Genomic DNA, 18,419 nt, shown 5'->3' with positions numbered 1-18,419 from the left:
AAAATGCAATATCAGAACCCATCAGTTTTTATTTTTTTATTTGCATTCATTTTCAGATATCTGTTCATAGATACCTCTCAACTCAAACTCCATTCTCGCGTCTCAATTTGCGGAACGAATGGCTTTGCTCGCATCTTTCTTTGCCGGTAATACGGAACTACAACTCTAGCGCACGGCCTCAACGTCATCGTTCTCAGCCACTCCCTCTGTTCGCTGATGGACCGCCAAAAATTTGGCCAGAGAAAACCCAACACTATACCGCGTACCCAGTACGTAGTACTGAAAAGAAAATGAAAATTGAGCCGATGTATGTAGGAGGGCGGAGCCAGGCTACTGGATATCTGCTGCCTACACCAGAACCCCCAAAATATTTGCTGTTGCCCCCAGAGGCTAAATTGTCGTCAGACCAATGGAGGATGTGTTCCGAGATTGGAGTTAGACAAATCAAGTTGTCTGATTATTTAGTGGTCCCATGTCATGGTGCTCTTTGGATGCTTTTATATAGACCTTAGTGGTCCCCTAATACCCTATCTGAAGTCTCTTTCCCGAAATTCAGCAGAATTGGTTCAGAATTACAGCCACTAGAGCCAGTCCCACAATGAGCTTTTCTTAATATGTGCCATTTCTGAGTCTGTAGCTTTTGAGGAGGGGGAGGGGGGGACAAAGTGGAGGGGGGGGGGGGGGGGGGGGGGGGGGGGGGGGGGGGGTGTGGCCAGCTGCCACTTTGCTTGTTTGAAAGACATGATGTCTCTCTCTCATGGATGAGCCAAATTCTCTGGGCGGGCAAAGCCGAGAAAGGGGAGGTAACCTTGTCCCTTATGACCTCATAAGGAGCAAGATACCAGATCGGTCCATCTGAGCTTTCATTTTCTCAAAGGCAGAGCAGGATACCCAGGGCTTGGTTTAGAACTATCGCCACTTCCAGCCCCTGGTTACCATAGGCAGGCTGGGGGAAGTCATATTAATGTTAAAAAAAAAAATCATAAAGTGAAATTGTCATGACATGGAACCTTTAATCCATAAATATTTACTATGCCCCGATGTATTATGAGTATTCCAATGTAAAACATATAGGCTATAGTGCTCAATGATTTCACCCACTCCAGAGACAACAAACTCACTTCATTAACATTAAAGAACTGGGCAGTCAACAAAATGGTAATATTCTGATTAACATTTAGCATAACCTTTACTATGAGGAAATTGATGAGGAAAAACAAGTTCATAATACAGATTATTTTCTAATATTTGATATAGGCTTATGCAACCATTCTTTGTGAATGCTTGGTTTTTGAAAGTTTAAAAACCTAATTAAACTACACTAATAGGTCGAAAGTGACTTGGCGTGAAGAGATAGCCTAAATGAGTTTTAACGGTTTACAGTTCAAACTCTCCAAATAGCTCTTATGTGACAAGACAAAGTAGACCTAAGGAAGTGAAAGCTCTCGGTCTCTCGCTCGCTCTCTCTCTCTCTCTCTCTCTCTCTCTCTCTCTCTCTCTCTCTCTCGCCTCCTCGCTCTCTCTCCTCTCTCGTATTCGACTGTTCTCTGTCAGAAGAAAAGGAGGAAGCGGAGAGAGAGCAGCGCAGCGGCAGCTCGTCTACTCTGAAGGACAAGATTACAAACCCCAAACAAACCAAAAGCTAACTATCAGCTGTTTGCAACCTCACCGTTTACCGTCAAGCGACTTTTGCAACCCCAGAGACGCCAACAACTTGCGTTGGTTAGTTAAGTAAAAAAAAAAAAAAGACAGTTGCCACAGATAGTCTGAAAGAGAATGGCAGACTCTGCGGCGGCCAACAGCGACGGGGAGGACGGACCCCGCGAGCCCATGCGGGGCTTCGCGCGCCAAGGAGCCCTCCGCCAGAAGAACGTGCACGAGGTGAAAGACCACAAATTCATCGCGCGCTTCTTCAAGCAGCCCACCTTCTGCAGCCACTGCACCGACTTCATCTGGTGAGGAGCGAAAACAGGGATGGATGAAGGGGCTCACAGGACGCATTTAAAACAAAAAAAAAAAAAAAAAAGAATAGATTTCACTTCATGTAATATGTTGTGCTGTTATAGACTTATGTAAAGAAAGATATGGCATATTGTTAAACAAAAGAGAGACAGATAGCCTATTTAAGTTTGACATGAGTGAGTGCACCTAGAGATTGAATATAAAGGTTAAAGAAGGGAGAGAATGATTGGACAAGTTGAGTTTAGTTGCAGATTAAATGGCAATTTAAATGAAATAAGTGCAGAGAAAGGGAGAGATGAGGCCTATTGAAATGAAAAAGACAAAATGGCTGTAGTGTTTGATAGTAGGCTATTACATCATAAAGTTACAGCAGGAATAAAAGTGGGAGGGCTGTACTGGCTGCACAGATTTCTCAAAATAAACATTGATTTGGACTTATTCTTGTACTTGTTGATGCTATATGGGTAGGGCAGGAGGGAAGACGGAGAGATATGTGGGCTGCACCAATAAGAAAGGAATAGCTGCAGACCATTGTTTGATGGTATTTCTGGAAGTAGGCAGAGCAACTGAGAGACTGAGCAAAAATGGAACATCCTCCAAAAGCAGTGAATTGCAGCCAGAAATAAGTTCAGAGAAAGGAGTTACCTGACCCATGTGATAACGCATGGGTCAAACACTAAAACAACTTCAGCCATCATTTCTCCTGCTGCTCCTCTTTCTCTCGTCATTATCTCTTCTAAATCACCTGTGCAGTCATGTCACCAGGCAACCCACGAGGGTTTACTAGACAGTGCCTGCACTTGTGTTATTAAATGAGTTTCCGGCTCTAGGTTGGCCTAATTTGTCCCGTTTATTATTAACTGTGCTGTGCACTAGTCCCAAACGGCCGTTATTTAACTCCTGTGATGGGCTTTTTAATTTCTCAATGGCTAAATGATTTGACCTAGAAGATTGTGTGTGCACGTTCATGGGAATATAATGGGATGGTCTCATATATATATATATATATATATATATATATATATATATATATATATATATATAGATGAACACTGTGCACCCTGTGTGTTGGCCTGTTTAAATTATCAAACGGACTATCTATCTATCTATCTGGGTCAATAAGCATAATGAAAAAAGAAAGATTGATGATTATCATTATAGATGTATAGATAGATGATTTCACATCTATTTGTAGCCAAAATATGAAAAATTAGCATGGCTGAATGTATGTTCGCACAAGTGTTTGCGAATGTGTATGCATGCATCTGCAGGCATCCCAGCATTCCCCTAACCATTGACTAGGTGTGGTTGACCCATTTGCCCTGGGGCAGCTGCAGCCCTGTCTTTCAGAATAGTATGTGTGTTTGTGTAAGTTGACTATGTAGTGTTCATACAGTAATCGAAGGTCCTCACTGCCTGCATATTTCAGTGTGTATGTGTTTAATTTGTGCACATTTGCATTAAAAGCTTTAGCGCTACACACAAATGGCAGACAGTATTTGGCATTTGCTTCTATGGAAATGTCTTCAGGCCAAAAAAAGAGGGTTTCAGAATTCCGTGTGTGTGTGTGTGTGTGTGTGTGTGTGTGTGTGTGTGTGTGTGTGTGTGGTGGTGGTGTGTGTGTGTGTGTGTGTGGTGTGTGTGAGAGCCAATATTCGGCAATTCTAAAACTATTGGTATCAGCATTCATAATGTAAAAAGAGAATATGAATGTATGAATATTTAAAAAATAAAATAAAAATTGACGGTCACCATGTTAGAGTGTTGGCGTTGCATAGTTTGTCCCCAAAGGGCACTCTACAACGTCCCTGTTGGCAACACATTTTTTTTTTTGTTATTGTATTTTTGTTCAAAGGACTTTCAGTTTCATATCTTAAGTTTGTATTTTTATACATTTATCGATCAAAACTTTAATACATTATGTTCCTCTGTTCTGTTGTAAAAATAAAACAAATTATTGTCATATTATTTTAGGGAGAACTCATAAATAATTATAAATAAATAATGTAAGAGAAATCCTATATATCGTAATATTGGATTTTTAATTGACCAAATATTTGTATCGGTCTTAAAAATTGTGTGTGTGTGTGTGTGTGTGTGTGTGTGTGTGTGTGTGTGTGTGTGCGTGCGTGCGCAATGTTTAACCTGTTTTCTGTGTGTGATGTCTTTACAGGGGTTTTGGCAAGCAGGGATTCCAGTGTCAAGGTAGGTGGAACACACACACACACTTCTTTGTCTCTTTACTCTAACTTGCATTTAAAGACATGAGAGCATGCCACAAGACTGAAATCTTCACTCAAAACGTCACTTTTCGAGTCATTTAAAGCATAGCAGTTTAAGATTGTTTTGCAACTCCATGAGATTTGATTGATTGACTGAACAATTGATTTTCTACATATTTAAGTATATGTGAGATGAGACCTATTTTTAAAATAATGAGGTTTTTGGATTTAGCTTTTCATATGAATAGAGCCATTAAAGATCAGGGAAAAGGTCTCTGTGGGAAAGCACATGGTGCAACATAGACAGGTCTGGACGTGGAGGCAGCAGTTTGGGGCTTTGTTGATAGTAAAGCATACTATAGTAGATTTAGGTATTAGTTGGAAAGTGACCAAGGATGTAGAAGGAAGGGAGTCAGCATAAAACACTGCTTCTATGCCGACTCATAAAAGCAGTGAAAATTGTATTTATTTATATTAATGAACATCCGTTACATTCAAGCCATTGGCAAATGAGATGCTACAAAGCTAATCAGGACTATCAGCTCCACACAACTCTCTCTTATGTCTTATTCTCAGTATGGCTCTGTTCAGAAGATTTTGTTGTCCAGTGATTGTCCCGCACAGAAACTTGAGTGAAGAAAATGACCTATTCTGAAGAGTCCATCATGTTTTTTTCAATCCACCTGTCCTCAGCTGCATAGAACTGAGTGGAGGAGGGTTGGGTGCTCATGCATGATCACGGAAGGCTTGTACCATGTAGATGCGACGACAGTGTTGCTGTCATTACTTAGAATTCCTCATGGGGGCGACAGAAACCACGCACTATACCTTTTAAAAATACAATCCATGCGTTCTACTGTGTCAAAATATCTTCTGAGAAAAAGGCCTTGTATTTCCATGACTTTAAGATACACGTGAGCAAGAAGTGCTCCATCACAAAGCTCAAAGTTAAACTGTGTGCACCCATTTTGGAGAATAAAGTAAGAGGTTTAAGTTCCTTCATTTTGGTTCAGTTCATGAATAGAGATAGAGTGTTCACTTCCTGAAACAATAAAGCGTAGTGAGACATATGATGTTGTGGCTGTTGCTGGTTTCATCCACCTCCAAAAATATTGATAATTAAATCCTTAGGACTTGGTGCCGTTTGACCCATTCATACTGACGAAGAAACCTTAACCTTTGCTTTTCTTTGCTTTACTTCTCCGATCCCTGTCTCGTTCAGATCCAGCACCGGCTTTGTGGGCTTTTCCACAGGACATGACATAAGCTATCAGAGAAACATGTCCAGTCCACACACAAGAAATATAGCGGTGCTTTTGGCTTTTGTGTTGTTGTTTTTTTTTTATCAATTTGCCTGAAGTCTATGTCTTTTCCACTTGTATTAACAGCCAACTGGATGTGTTCAAGAATTTTTACGTCTCCTAGCAACAGTGAAATATTGAAGACGAAACCATCTATATGCTGTTGGATAGAAGAGTTGCTGTTTAGCACAGCAGTGGGTTAGCTGGTAATTGGCCCATTTGTATAAGTAATGGGTCAGTGATGCCGTTTAGAGGAAGCATCCGCTGAACTGTAGGGATCCTCTGTGCCTCGGGAGAGGAACGGGTGGGGTTGCAGGTGTTGGGTCCCCCACTGTAAGCACTCTGATACCAGCACTGAGGGAGGGCACTGGTAGATCGATGGATAAATGAGGAAAAGGGAAGGAGAAATTATTAAAATTATGAAATTAAAACAAATTATTATTATTTGCGCGTGTGTGAGACTTGGCAACACTTTGCACTTAGTTTTTATCAGAGGTCTGTGTACTGTTGCTGTGCCCTGTCCTGAGTTGCTTTCCGACCCATTTGTCCATTGAGCAGGGTATCACTTCCGTAGAGCTTGGGGAGAAAGGGAATTCCTCTGCAAGGTACATTCATACACACACACACACACTGACGTGTGCTTTGCCTCTTGGGTTTACATAGTTGTCTTTGTTTGACAGTCACAGTCCTCACCTAACTAAATGGAAAGTGTTTGTGTATACGCAACGTGATTTATTGTAGGGTATAATTAGATTATTTTATATCTGAATCATGTATTGCTGTATTAATAATTAAAACGGTGTTTACATGTCTTTCCGTGAAAGATCAAATCATTAATAGGACCTGGCAGGCTGTGTATTCTACAGCTTCTCTATCTCTTGGGAGTTTATCAGTAGTTTGAGAACTGAGAGGACAAACCGGTCGGTGCCAGTACTGTCTCAGGCGGTGTGGCTCGTTTGTTTGCTCTCGCTACTTGGTTCAGATCTTGTTATATTCCACAGGCCACTCTGAAATGATCTTTTTTTTTTAAATTATAGCATCACAGTATTTTGAAGCTCTGATCTTTGACCTCCTCAGTTTTGGTTCCTTTACGTGTTAGTGATCCAGAAGAGGAAGCATATTTTAGCAAATGTTAATTTCGTGGCCAACATGTTCCTCTCGGTCTTCATTGTTCCTCGTCATGGGTTAAAAAAAAGGTTAGATTTGCCTCTGCTACATACTGCTATATACTCAAGCAGGTATATTTTAGTATTAGTAGTAATGATTGATTTGGGCCCACAGTTTTGTCTTTCTTGCTTTGTTGTAAATGTCAACAGCTTACTGCACATTATATCAGGAAGACCTGACATTAAGTCAAAATAAGAGCTGATTTCAGTGATATTTAAACTTTCCATTACACACCGTATCTGCTGTATAGAGTGCAGTTTGTTGTAGAAAAAAGGTATCCAACGAAACTTGTAGTATAATCGACAACTCTACTGTCCATCTGTATGCCCAATATCTATCAAATCTAAGCTGACAACAGCTACAATTCTTTATGACGAACAAAATGTAACTCCAAATTTAACCACATCTGCAGGGGTGAGGTTTAGATGCTTGTAATTCCAATTTTGGACGACAAACCCAGCTATTTGGGTAGTGTTTTACTGCGAATGAGAGCAGTGAGGCTGGCTGGGTTTTGCATATCGTGTAACCCTATATACAGTATTGCTGTTCAAGCGGTGTGTTGTGTTGTGTGGTGTGTGGTGTGTGTGTGTGTGTGTTGTGTGTGTTTTGTGTGGTTGTGTGTGTGTGTGGGTTTGTGTGTGTGTGTGTGTGGTGTGTGTGTGTGGTTGTGTGTGTGGTGTGTGTGTTTGTGTGGGTGTGGTGTGTGGGTGTGTGTGGGGTGTGTTTGTGTGTGTGTGTGTGTGGTGTGTTGTGTGGTGTGTGTGTGTTGTGTGTGTGTGTGTGTGTGTGTTGTGTGTGTGTGTGTGTGGGTGTGTGTGTGTGTGTGTGTGGTGTGTGTGTGTGTGTGTGTGTGTGTGTGTGTGCGTGTGGCTGTTGAGTGTCTTCCGCTGTCTCCTCACAGACTTGGGATAATTGACAAATTATCTGTTCAGAGAGCTTGAGGGATGGAGGGGGGACTGAGTGTGAGAAAGCACATAGGGCAATAAGGAGGGGAAGGGAGAATTAGATGGAGAAAACAGTGTTAGATGCTTGCAAATATGGAAAAGGAGGATGGCAAGATGACAAGGGGACGAGGGAGAAGCAAAGGAAGATAAAGTGGGGGTGGAATTCATAGAGGGAAGAGGGAGAGACAAAAGGGGGAGAAAGTGAGTGGGAAGGGTGTAGGAAGGAGAGGAAGATCACATGTTCAAGTTCGCAGCTCATAGCAGGCGCAGGGAAAAACAGAAGGATGAAAAGCATGTTCCATGTCCTCAGAGAGCAGTAACAAAAAAGTGCTGTTTTCTCTGTGGTCATGAAATGTAATGTAATATAATGTAATAGGAAACCTAATGTACAGAGACCATATACTACAGTAACAGAATACAGGGAAAAAACAGAAGGCTAGGCTTGAAAAAAAGGAATTAAAGAAAAGGTTTACTGATGGGTAGTCACGGCTCCATAATTTTTTTACTGTGACTGTTATTGCCACTCTTCATTTCAACCCAACCGGCCGTCAGACACGGCCTAACAAAAGCCTGGGTCTGTCCGAGGTTTCATCCTAAAAGGGAGTTTTTCCTCACTACTGTCACACTGTTGCTTGCTCTGGAGGGAACTACTAGAACTGTTGGGTCCTTGTACATTATAGAGTGTGGTCTAGACCTACTTTATCTGTAAAGTGTCTCAAAATAACTCTTGTTATGAATTGACACTATAAATAAAATTGAATTGAATTAAATTAGGGCAGAAATAGAGATGCACGCTTTGTAAAATTCTCCATAATGTATTCAATCCACCATTCTATTCAGAATTCTAAACATAATCCTTTTATTGTGTATATGAGGTCTGCTTTTGCATACAATATCATGCTCTGCTGTTGCTGATGATGCCATCAAGACAAATTGGCGAAAATTGTTTTTGCAGCCGGTTTAATTTTAAAGAATTTAGAACATATTCTTGTTCAAAACAGCTGCACAAAACTCAAGTGGTATGTTCCTGAAGGCTGAGGACAATTACATACAGTATATTCTAAAAAAAATAAAAAAATTAAACAAGACAAATGGTTGAAAATGAATGAAAAAGGTATGCTGGAATGACACTCGAGCAGAGAGGTGGTGGGTGAGATTTTTCTGCCAGGCAGAGGAGATAATGGACTGGGAAGAAGAGGAACATAGAGACAAGAGATAGAGAGGAATAGGGAGAGATAAAATGGTGTAGGCATGGAGTGTAGATTGCACTTAAGCCCATAAAGGTGTTGTTTGCTGCAGCTATTAGCAATTTTCAAGAGGCAAAAATGTATATATTTATAAAAATGCACTATTGAAGCTTTCCTTTTGACTCATGGTGTCTTCTGCGTTTTGGTTTAATCTGGCGTCTCTTTCACCTGCTAACATCAAACTGCTAATTGGCACGGTGCCCACAGTTCCTCTGGATTCACATTATACGTTTTCCGCCTTTTCATGAGCCTATTCAGGTTCAAATGAGTTAGTGAACATTTGCAAACACTGGGTCTGTTGGCGGTGGCGAACACAGCTCAGGTGCTACTGCAACCGCAACCTGTGTGGGTGGGAGGTCGCCGGATGCAAAACCTGCCTCCTACACACACACACAAACACATGCACGTACGCATGCATGCACACACACACACACACACACACACACACACACACACAGACAGATCACACACACAGACAGATCACACAAATGCATGCACAAAAACAAAACGGTTATTCATGCACTAACATATCAAACAGAAAAACGTACGCACACACACACACACACACACACACACACACAGCTGATGTTTAGGTGTATCATTGAGATCCGGAAGCAAAGGGAAATGGATAAAACACATCTGATTCTGTCATCCAGTCTTTCATTGTTCCACCTCCTCTGTGCTCTGTTTCCCCGATTTTCTTTTGACCCCATGCTTTCTTCTTTCTCTCTCACGCCATCTGTTTTCTCTCTCTCTTCCTCATCTTCTCTTCTTTCCCCAATTTCTCTGCATCTTTTGCTCCCTATCTCTGCCCATTATTCCCTTTGCTTACCCTTCATCATTCTTTCCCTCTCTCCTCCTTCTGCCATTTCTCCAGCTTTCCACTTCTCCCGCCATCTTACGCTCTATCTCCCCCTCTTTCTCTCTAGTGGCTGTGTGTTGGAAGCTGTGGGCTTTGATGCTTTTATAAATAGCCCAAGTGATCCACTGAGAGTTCCACCAAATGGGATGGATGGATGGATGGATAGATGGATTGGCGAGTGGAAAGGGGGATGGAAGATGAGGTGGGGCTGAGTGTGTAGGTGTAAAGGGAGAACATTGAAAAGCGCCAGGAAAAAAGGAAAAGGATTAAAAAGCAACAGAGGCAAACAGAGGTGTTTATTGAGATAACAGATAGCCCTGGTCGGAGAATAAAAAGGTGAAACTGTGTGGTTCTCAATCCTGTGACCCGCAGAAATGCCAGTGGTTCAAGAGGCAGAACATTTAAATATTGTATTATAAAATGTTTTCTTTTTTAAATAAAAAGCCTTCTCCTGTTTATTTAAGATACATGTATACTACTACTGAAATCAGAAATGTTGGAAAATGTTCTTTCTCTGTGTCTTATTTTCAAAACATATACATTATAATGATTGTGTAAGGAGATTTCAATTAAAAAAATCCAACACTTTAAAGTTCACTATTTTCCTCCACTACAGTAAGTCAGTAAAGCACATCCCACAGTGATTCTCAAAGTGGAGTCCGGAGTCCATGCATGCGGGCAGGGGGTCAGTGGTTTTGACATCCCCTAAAGTGATCACAATTCATCCTGAGAAGGACAAGAATGTTAGTACAAATTTGACATGGGACTCCATCCAATAGTTGTCCATATTGGTTTAGAGGAACTCTAAGTCAGTAGGATTCAACATCTGGGGAGCATAGACGTCTGTACAAACTTTTATGTCAATCCATGCCATAGTTGTTGGACCGAACGACAACCAGACAGATAGTTATTCTGCCAGCATGGCTTAAAATACCAGTTTCAGTATTGGGTTTCAAAATCCTGTGTCAAGCATATCTTCACTATAGCAGATAAACTTTTTTTTCTTAATTTAGCTAGAAATATCCCAGTGAGATACAGGATCTCCGGTCATGTGAAAACAAATTTCACATCTTAGAACCAAGCAGCAGCTTCCGATCCTAAAAAGTGAAGCCATTTTATCTTATTTCCAGCAGGGGGGGAGTTTATTGTCTCAATTGCTGGTTTCAAGTCTTTTTGAAATAGCCGTGATCTTGTTTTGGGTGTTTTACATGTTTTCATCTTAAAACTTTGACCCTCTCACTGTGTGTTTTCATTTCATCATAGTTAAATGTAGCATTTTGGTCACCTAAAAATGTCTTGTTCAGCGTTCGCTAACCTCTATAGCATTTAGCTTAGCGCGGCTCCATTATAACCACACACAACACTGGCTACGCCGTCTTTTCCAAATATGGTCACTTCTGGCGCCAACACATCAAGATGGCGATGGCCAAAATACAAACTCCCTGCTTTAAAATGGCAGTCTGCAAACCAATGGGGGTGACATCACTGATGCTAAGTCCATCATTGTTACAGTCTATTGTTAGAACACATACACAATACATAAATGCAACACAAGGGAACTGTTAGCAGTTTAGTTGTCAATGCATCCTGTGGATTCTTTAAATCTGTCTTTTGATTATTTACAGGGAAGCACTGACCTTGTCCATCCAGTTGTTCAAGGACTTTTATTTTCAGCATTTTCAAGGGTTGATGTTATATAACACTATTGTGGAGTCCTTCATGCCATGCCACTGTAGTGCGTATAACAACTCTGAGAGTGAGCCTCAGTCGGCTTATTGATGGGGCCAAAAATATTGCAGCATTATAGTGCATTGATTTTTCCTTCGTTCCACTGGTGCTTTTCAGACACAACAAACTTGCATCCTAAACAGCTTGTGCTCAAGGTACACAACATCATAATATGAATCTCATGTTCTATGTGGGAAGGCTCATTCTGATTATTACTAGAGGAGGAGACTCTGTTGTGTAGGAAATTAATTTAGAATTTTTCTCTACTGCCGCACCCATCTGAAGCTACAGATTAGAGCAGTTAGCCGATTGAGTGCAGCGTGAATGTGATGCATGATGTGGCCTAATTTAAAAAGAGGAATTCAAGAAGTAGAGAAATGTATTCTCATGCAATACATTATTGTTGCAGTTTAAACTATACATGCATGTAAACTGAGGCCCTTTGTATATAGTATTTATTTTTGTTTTTGGCCATTCTACAGTTACACGCAGTGTTTCCTCCAATAACTGTTTCCTCTTTTCAGTTCATTGGGGAGGGTGTTAAAGAGCTGTGTGTGTGCGTGCATGTTTGAGAATCTAATGTGAGAGATATAGATTAAGAAGTATATGTGAATGCCATGTTCGGTTAACCTACAGTATATAGAAAAGTGAGTGAGATAAGCTACATTTAAAACAGGATTTTGTTATGTTGATCAGTTGTTAGAGGTGGGTCTGTGTTGTGTTTTTTATACCAAGTCTAATTTTACTTGTCAGTGAGGGCCAGTTCCTTTTTGCTCCAATCCACTATCACACATCCGAAGACTCTGATCACTCAGAATGTGTGTTTGGTTGTGGTTGTGTGCTTGTGCTTACTTTCAGTTACAGATCGACACAATCTCCTTCATGGCTTGGTTGTCCTTGCTGTTGACATTTGCGGTAGTAGTACACCTGTTGCCACGGTGACACCTTGGAGACATATCCTGATGAATAAGACAGCCAATATGGGTCAAGCTTGTTTGGCATCACACACACACACACACACACACACCAGCCACTAATTACTGAATTTATATGTAAGCAAAATGTAAATTATCACTTCACTAGTCAAAGGACAGACAAAGGATAAGTATTATCACAATTTTGAAAAAGGACTCCAGCCATGCCTGCAGCTCTGTGCGGTGGTACTAAGGCACAGCAGTGTTTTGAATGCTAAATGCTAACAGTGACACAGCTAACATTATGATGTTTAGCAGTCAAAATTGTTACCATGTTCATTATCTTTGTGTAAAATGTCTTGATGCTCATATATACTAATTAGCACTAAACACAAAGTTAAGCTGAGGCCAATTGGAATGCCATTAAGTTTGCAAGTACTGTACATATTATAAATTTGAGCTGATAAATAGAACTTCAAGTGGGAACTCAACATCAGCTCCCTCATCATTAAAAAAGCCCAGTACAAGGATGTACGTCCTGCAGCAGCTGGACCTGGCAGACAATGATGGTGCACCTCTATACCGCCATCATTGAGTCCATCCTCAGCCTGCTCCATCACCATCGGGTACGCTGCTGCCACCGCCAAGGACAAGGGCACACTTCAGCTTATCATCCGCTCTGCTGAGACGGTGATTGGCTGCGAATCTGCCGTCTCGCCAGGACCTGTATGCCTCCAGGATGCTGAGGCGGCCAGCAAAAATTGTAGCCAATCCCTCTCAGCCCGGGCACAAACAGTTTGAACCCCTGACCTTATTACCAAAGCCCCGGACCCCCACTGACATTGATACTTTTCTGTTTCTGATTCTGAAAGTGAAGGGGTCACCAAAGTGATAACAATTCATCCTGAGGGGAACATAAATGTCTGTACCACATTCAATGGAAATCCGTGGAATAGTTGACGAGGCATGTCACAAAAAACGTGAACCTTATGGTGTAGTAACCAACCCACTGACAGACTGACTTTGCCACCCTTAAAGCCGTGCATGACCAACGACAGACAAGGAGATAGAAAGCCAACGCCTAATAATGTGCCATCGACAGCACATGCTATGAAACGTTCCTCAAATTACTGGAAATGTTACAATCAGTTGTTTTTGCCATTCAATTACGAACTTAACCGGTAGCAATCATAGGCTTTCCTCACTAGACAAAACCCTTAAAATTAGCTTTTCTCTTCTGACTGCAACCTCTTGCAAGTAGGCAAATGTTGACTGTCCCCTCTTTCCATTGTTTCTTTTAATCTTGACGGTGATCTCTCCATGACTGAATCCAAGTAGTTTCAGTTGCCTAAACATAACCATACTAGATGGGTTGCAGAAAAGGAAACACTACTCTGCATCATTTCTGGAAGAGTAATATGAGTAATTTTGACAGGCGCTCAAAAAAGACATTCATTTAGGTTCTCAGCTTGCACTGACTAAGCTATATCAGCGGTTAGGTTGAACAGATGTGGCACCGTCACTACTTACAATTATTTATTTGTATTATTGTTTAGCTTTGTGCAATAACATTGTGACAGTTAAAGGTAGAAATACTGTATTTTTGTGTAAATGTTGCAGTCTCAGTAAAGAAGCCAAAGGTGTGTTTCTAACTCCGTTCCACCCACGTTGTTCTCACCACAATAACATTATATTCCTCTTCTGCTAGTTCATGCTTTAATTATTCACGTTGCCACCACTTGTCTCCTCCATGATCACTGTCGCGGGATCTTTGCCCCACTCTGTATTCGTTGTTTGCAGGTCAATTTGACGTAATGAACTAAATTTCTAAAACATGAATCACGGTGTGTAGGTGGGATGACCCGCCTGGATTACTAACTGCTGGGGAGAGGTGCTGCTGTTGTGGGTTTGGAAATGTACAGTGATATAATTTCTTGGGCAAAAGGTCATTCAGTTTCTTGGTGGACAATAGTTCACAGACTGAATACTGGTGTTGAATTTTGTTGGGGATTAGGAAGGTACATATTAAATCATTAGAAATTTATCCAAGATGTTTTACCATTATTATTAAAGTTATGAATATGTGTATTAGTAGGCTACCTTTACAAAAAAATGACAAGAAAATCAAAACGCAGCGCTACCCTGGAATCAGGGACCAATAACTGAACTGGAAAAACACGTGTCACATATGTGGTGTTCTCTTTGAAAATACAGATCTTAATTAATTTGATTAATTTATCTCATATATATAAATTGAACGGGAAGGGCAAAATTCAAGCAGCTGTAACTGCAACATATACACAAATAATCACAAACACCTGCTCTTTAAAGTATAATAGAATTTATTTAACTACCAGTAGTTATATCCCCGGTCACCTGGGAACAGACCCCTGCTGCGTTCAGGGACCCCGGCCAATAGGGAATCAGAGTTCTTAAAGGAGCCATGTAGGTGTGAACTCCACTTCTGTAGTTCTTTTAGACCTCTGGCCATCTTTTCTCATGTAGGTGTGACTTTTAGGCTTTTACAGTTGCATTCTCTTTGTTTAGAAAGGGCAGGATGTGGGACATGTGGTTTCCTTTGTTTCAGAGGTCACATGCTCTGAGATCTTTGTTAAAAAGATAGTGTTTCCCCCCCAATGCTCGGTTCCCAACAGTTTGAAATCTATTTTCAAATAGATGGATATACAGTCGTAACTTATACAAGTTTGCGAAGGTGCTGCCTGTCTTTAGCATCTGTAGTGGATCTGTCTTTTTATAATAAACCACATAAAACACAAATGTGGCACTGGATTTGGACAAATATGAGCAGCTGTTATAATGTAGATCATATAATGCATGTCCAAAACAAGGTAGAACAATCAGGTTTTTGAAGTTTAACAAAATGTTGTTGGAAGGTTTGTTTAGTGGGAATTTTATCCCGTTTACAGCACAGTATTTTACAGTAAGTTTAGGACGCATTTAACTTACAAGCAATTCTGGCAGTAAAAACAATGTAGTTGTTAAACTTAACACACGGCTTCTGTTCAGTTCACCGCTAAAAGGGACTCACTCCAAGTTGTGGTGTGTTGATGTGGTGTGTTAGTTTGTGTGCACATTTTAGTAATTAAAATCTAAATATGGGTGAATACTGTGTGTGTGTGTGTGTGTGTGTGTGTGTGTGTGTGTGTGTGGTTGCTGTTTGTGGTGTGTGTGGTGTGTGGTGTGTGTGTGTGTGTGTGTGTGTGTGTGTGTGTGTGTGTGTGGTGTGTGTGTGTGTGTGTGTGTGTGTGTGTGTGTGTGTGTGTGTGTGTGTGTGTGTGGGTGTGTGTGTGTGTGTGTTATTGACGATGGAGACCAGTAACTATGTCACTGTGCTCCTGAGATACTTTAACCCATTAATCTATGGATGGTAACTAGCAAAGGCACACGAGTGACAGGAGTGCAGTGATCCCAGATCTCTTTTTCAGCCTCCCTCCATCTTTGTCTCATTCTTTATTTGACTTTCTAATTTTGCGTCACTCTCCCTTCACATCTCTTGCTTTTTCTCTCTCACCTGTCATCTGTCCCACTTCCACTTTAACTCCAACAGGCTGTCTACCCTGCTCACCCCTCATTATTTTTCTTGTATTGTTTCCTGTCAATCAGTTTATGAATAATATTGTTGAGATTGAGACTTTATTATTTTTATAGGAAAGTAGAAGTCAGAGAGAGTGTATTGTTTAAATACTATCCACCCACTGCATCTTTGACATGATCATCTTTTGTTTCTTCTTTATAGATTAATATACCTGTATAACCTGATGGTGTTTTTCCTGTTACACCATTTATGTTTTAGAATGAAAGAGGAGCATACAGAACAAGAGTGAATAAGACTGCATTTGCTTATTGTCTATTTGTGTTTATTATTTTGTATATACTGCATGCATCTGACTGTCTGCACATGTAAAAAGGATAACAGGCAGCCAGGCAGCGCTGGTCTGTTGCCAAGCATTCAGCGGGTCATGGTAGACTTTGCCTTGCCCTCAAAAAACAACACACACACACACACACACACACACACACACACACACACACACACACACACACACACTGCCAAGGAGTTACAATTGAAACTGTCAATTGTTGATTATTTAAAAAATCAGTGGGTACGCGTGAGGTTTCATCATGGGTCATTTTGTACCCACCACTTTTTTTGAAAACCTCAAGCTCAATTTATTTAAAAAATAAAGTTCATAACTCACATAATTCTTGAGCGACAGATGCCAACAAAGCCACAAAAACGATCAATGAGCACCAAATTTCTCACGGCCATACGTAAATTGTCATGAACACTTGTCAAAACACTAAACCAAAATCCAGCGATTATGGAAGTTATCTCAAATTAAAGTTTTCTTCGTCATTGGCGCCTATGGTGATGAAAAAGCTTAACATGGTTTAATGTGCCTAAACAATGACCAAATTTCTATCTCATATTGCTCTTCATAACCACTGAAAAAAAATTGAAGCTAGGGGACTGTGGTACTTTCCATAAAATCATCTCTCAATGCCAATCAAACCAGCTATTAGGCTAACGGAAATAAAACGCTGCCAATCTCTAGGTATGGTGGAGGGTATGTGATGATGTCGGGCTATCTCAAAAAAGGCCATAATCATAGGACTTTGGGTTAGATTTTTTAACAGTTTTCAGTGGTTATGAGGAGCAATATAAGAGAGAAGTATGGTGATCATTGATCATTGTTTAGGTACATTAAACCACGTTAAGCTTTTTCCTTACAATAGGCTCTAATGAAGCAAGACTCATGGAGTTTGAGATTGAGCAACCCACCCCTCAATTATTGGTTGGTGTTTTGGTGAACTTGTATTTAGTTCATTATTTTGTATTCAAACCTGTTAGTCTCATCAACTCTTGTGTCAGTATCTGCAGCGCTTCACGCTCACCTCTCGGTCCTCTCTCTCCCACACTCTCTAATTCATCCTCTTCATACCTCTCTCTCTCTCTCAATCTAAATTAAGGACTAAATCAGTAGATTAGATATAACTGCATGTTGAGGATGATGATTAAACTCTTGGGCAAATTAAATGCAGTGAGAAGCTTTCTGATTCTCTAACATATTACTTTCTACACTCAGTTATTTATTTATTGGTATTGTTTGCAGGGGAGTTAAAAAGGGAGAGAAAAAGTGGCAGTGAAGGGTGTGTGTGTGTGTGTGTGTGTGTGTGTGTGTGTGTGTGTGTGTGTGTGTGTGTGTGGTATGTTGTGTGTGTGTGTGGTTGTGGTGTGTGTGTGTGTGTGTGTGTGTGTGTGTGTGTGTGTGTGTGTGTGTGTTGGCTGGGCATGGACATCACCAGTTGCCTGTACAGGTCATATTGTGGAGGTAGATGTACTTTTGGCTTTGAGAGGAAACTAAGGGCCCTACAAACACACACACAGAAAAAGAACAGACAACCATCGTTGGTACAAAGATTACCAATGTTAATGATTTTCTTCTTCGAAATGCTGATTTTTAGAATTCTTTCTGTACAAGTAGGACTGGATATTGAACATCTGTGAGATAGAGGGTGTTTTCACACCTGTAGTTTGTTTGCTTTGGTCCGAATCAGTTGGTGAGTTAGTAAACTTGGAATGATTTGCCTTGGTTTGGTTTGGTTTGGTTTCACACCATAACCTGGGGGGTGGCTGTGGCTCAGCGGTAGAGTGGTCTGCCAATCGAAAGGTCGGTAGTTCGATCCCTGCAGTCCCATGTCGAAGTGTCCTTGGCAAGACACTGAAGTCCAAGTTGCTTCCAATGCTGTGCTTCGGAGTGTAAATGTGTGTGAGTGTTTATCCGATGAGCAGGTGGCACCTTGTACGGCAGCCTCAGCCACAGTGTATGAATGCGTGTGAACGGTGAATGGTTCCTGTAGTATGTAAAAGTGCTTTGAGTAGTTGTTAAGACTAGACAAATGCTATATGAAACAGTCCATATACATTACATTTACCTGGAAAAATCCAATCGCACCAAATTGTGTCATTACAAATCAGGCAAGAATGTTCAGCCCTGTTATTGGTCAGATATGTCAGCAAGAAAGTAAATACAGGAAGAAGGTCCTGTG

At 40.8% G+C, this 18,419-nt stretch overlaps 1 protein-coding gene across 2 annotated transcripts in view; it reads left to right on the top strand.

Moving 5' to 3' along the window:
• Nucleotides 1-1,542: 1,542 nt before the first annotated feature.
• LOC116703070 (protein kinase C beta type) overlaps nucleotides 1,543-18,419 on the top strand; it is a 99,125-nt gene continuing 82,248 nt past the window's right edge. For both annotated transcript variants that reach the window (XM_032537660.1, XM_032537659.1), the window contains exons 1-2: nucleotides 1,543-1,955; nucleotides 4,136-4,167. In XM_032537660.1, coding sequence (XP_032393551.1) covers nucleotides 1,777-1,955; nucleotides 4,136-4,167 — 211 coding nt within the window. In that variant the 5' untranslated portion in view covers nucleotides 1,543-1,776. The remainder of the gene's footprint in view (nucleotides 1,956-4,135; nucleotides 4,168-18,419) is intronic.

Source organism: Etheostoma spectabile, chromosome 15, assembly GCF_008692095.1.
Source record: "Etheostoma spectabile isolate EspeVRDwgs_2016 chromosome 15, UIUC_Espe_1.0, whole genome shotgun sequence".
In the NCBI taxonomy this organism is placed as follows: Eukaryota; Metazoa; Chordata; class Actinopteri; order Perciformes; family Percidae; genus Etheostoma; species Etheostoma spectabile.
The sequence above is the reverse complement of the archived record's forward strand: the minus strand, read 5'-3'. Positions and strand labels throughout refer to the sequence as shown.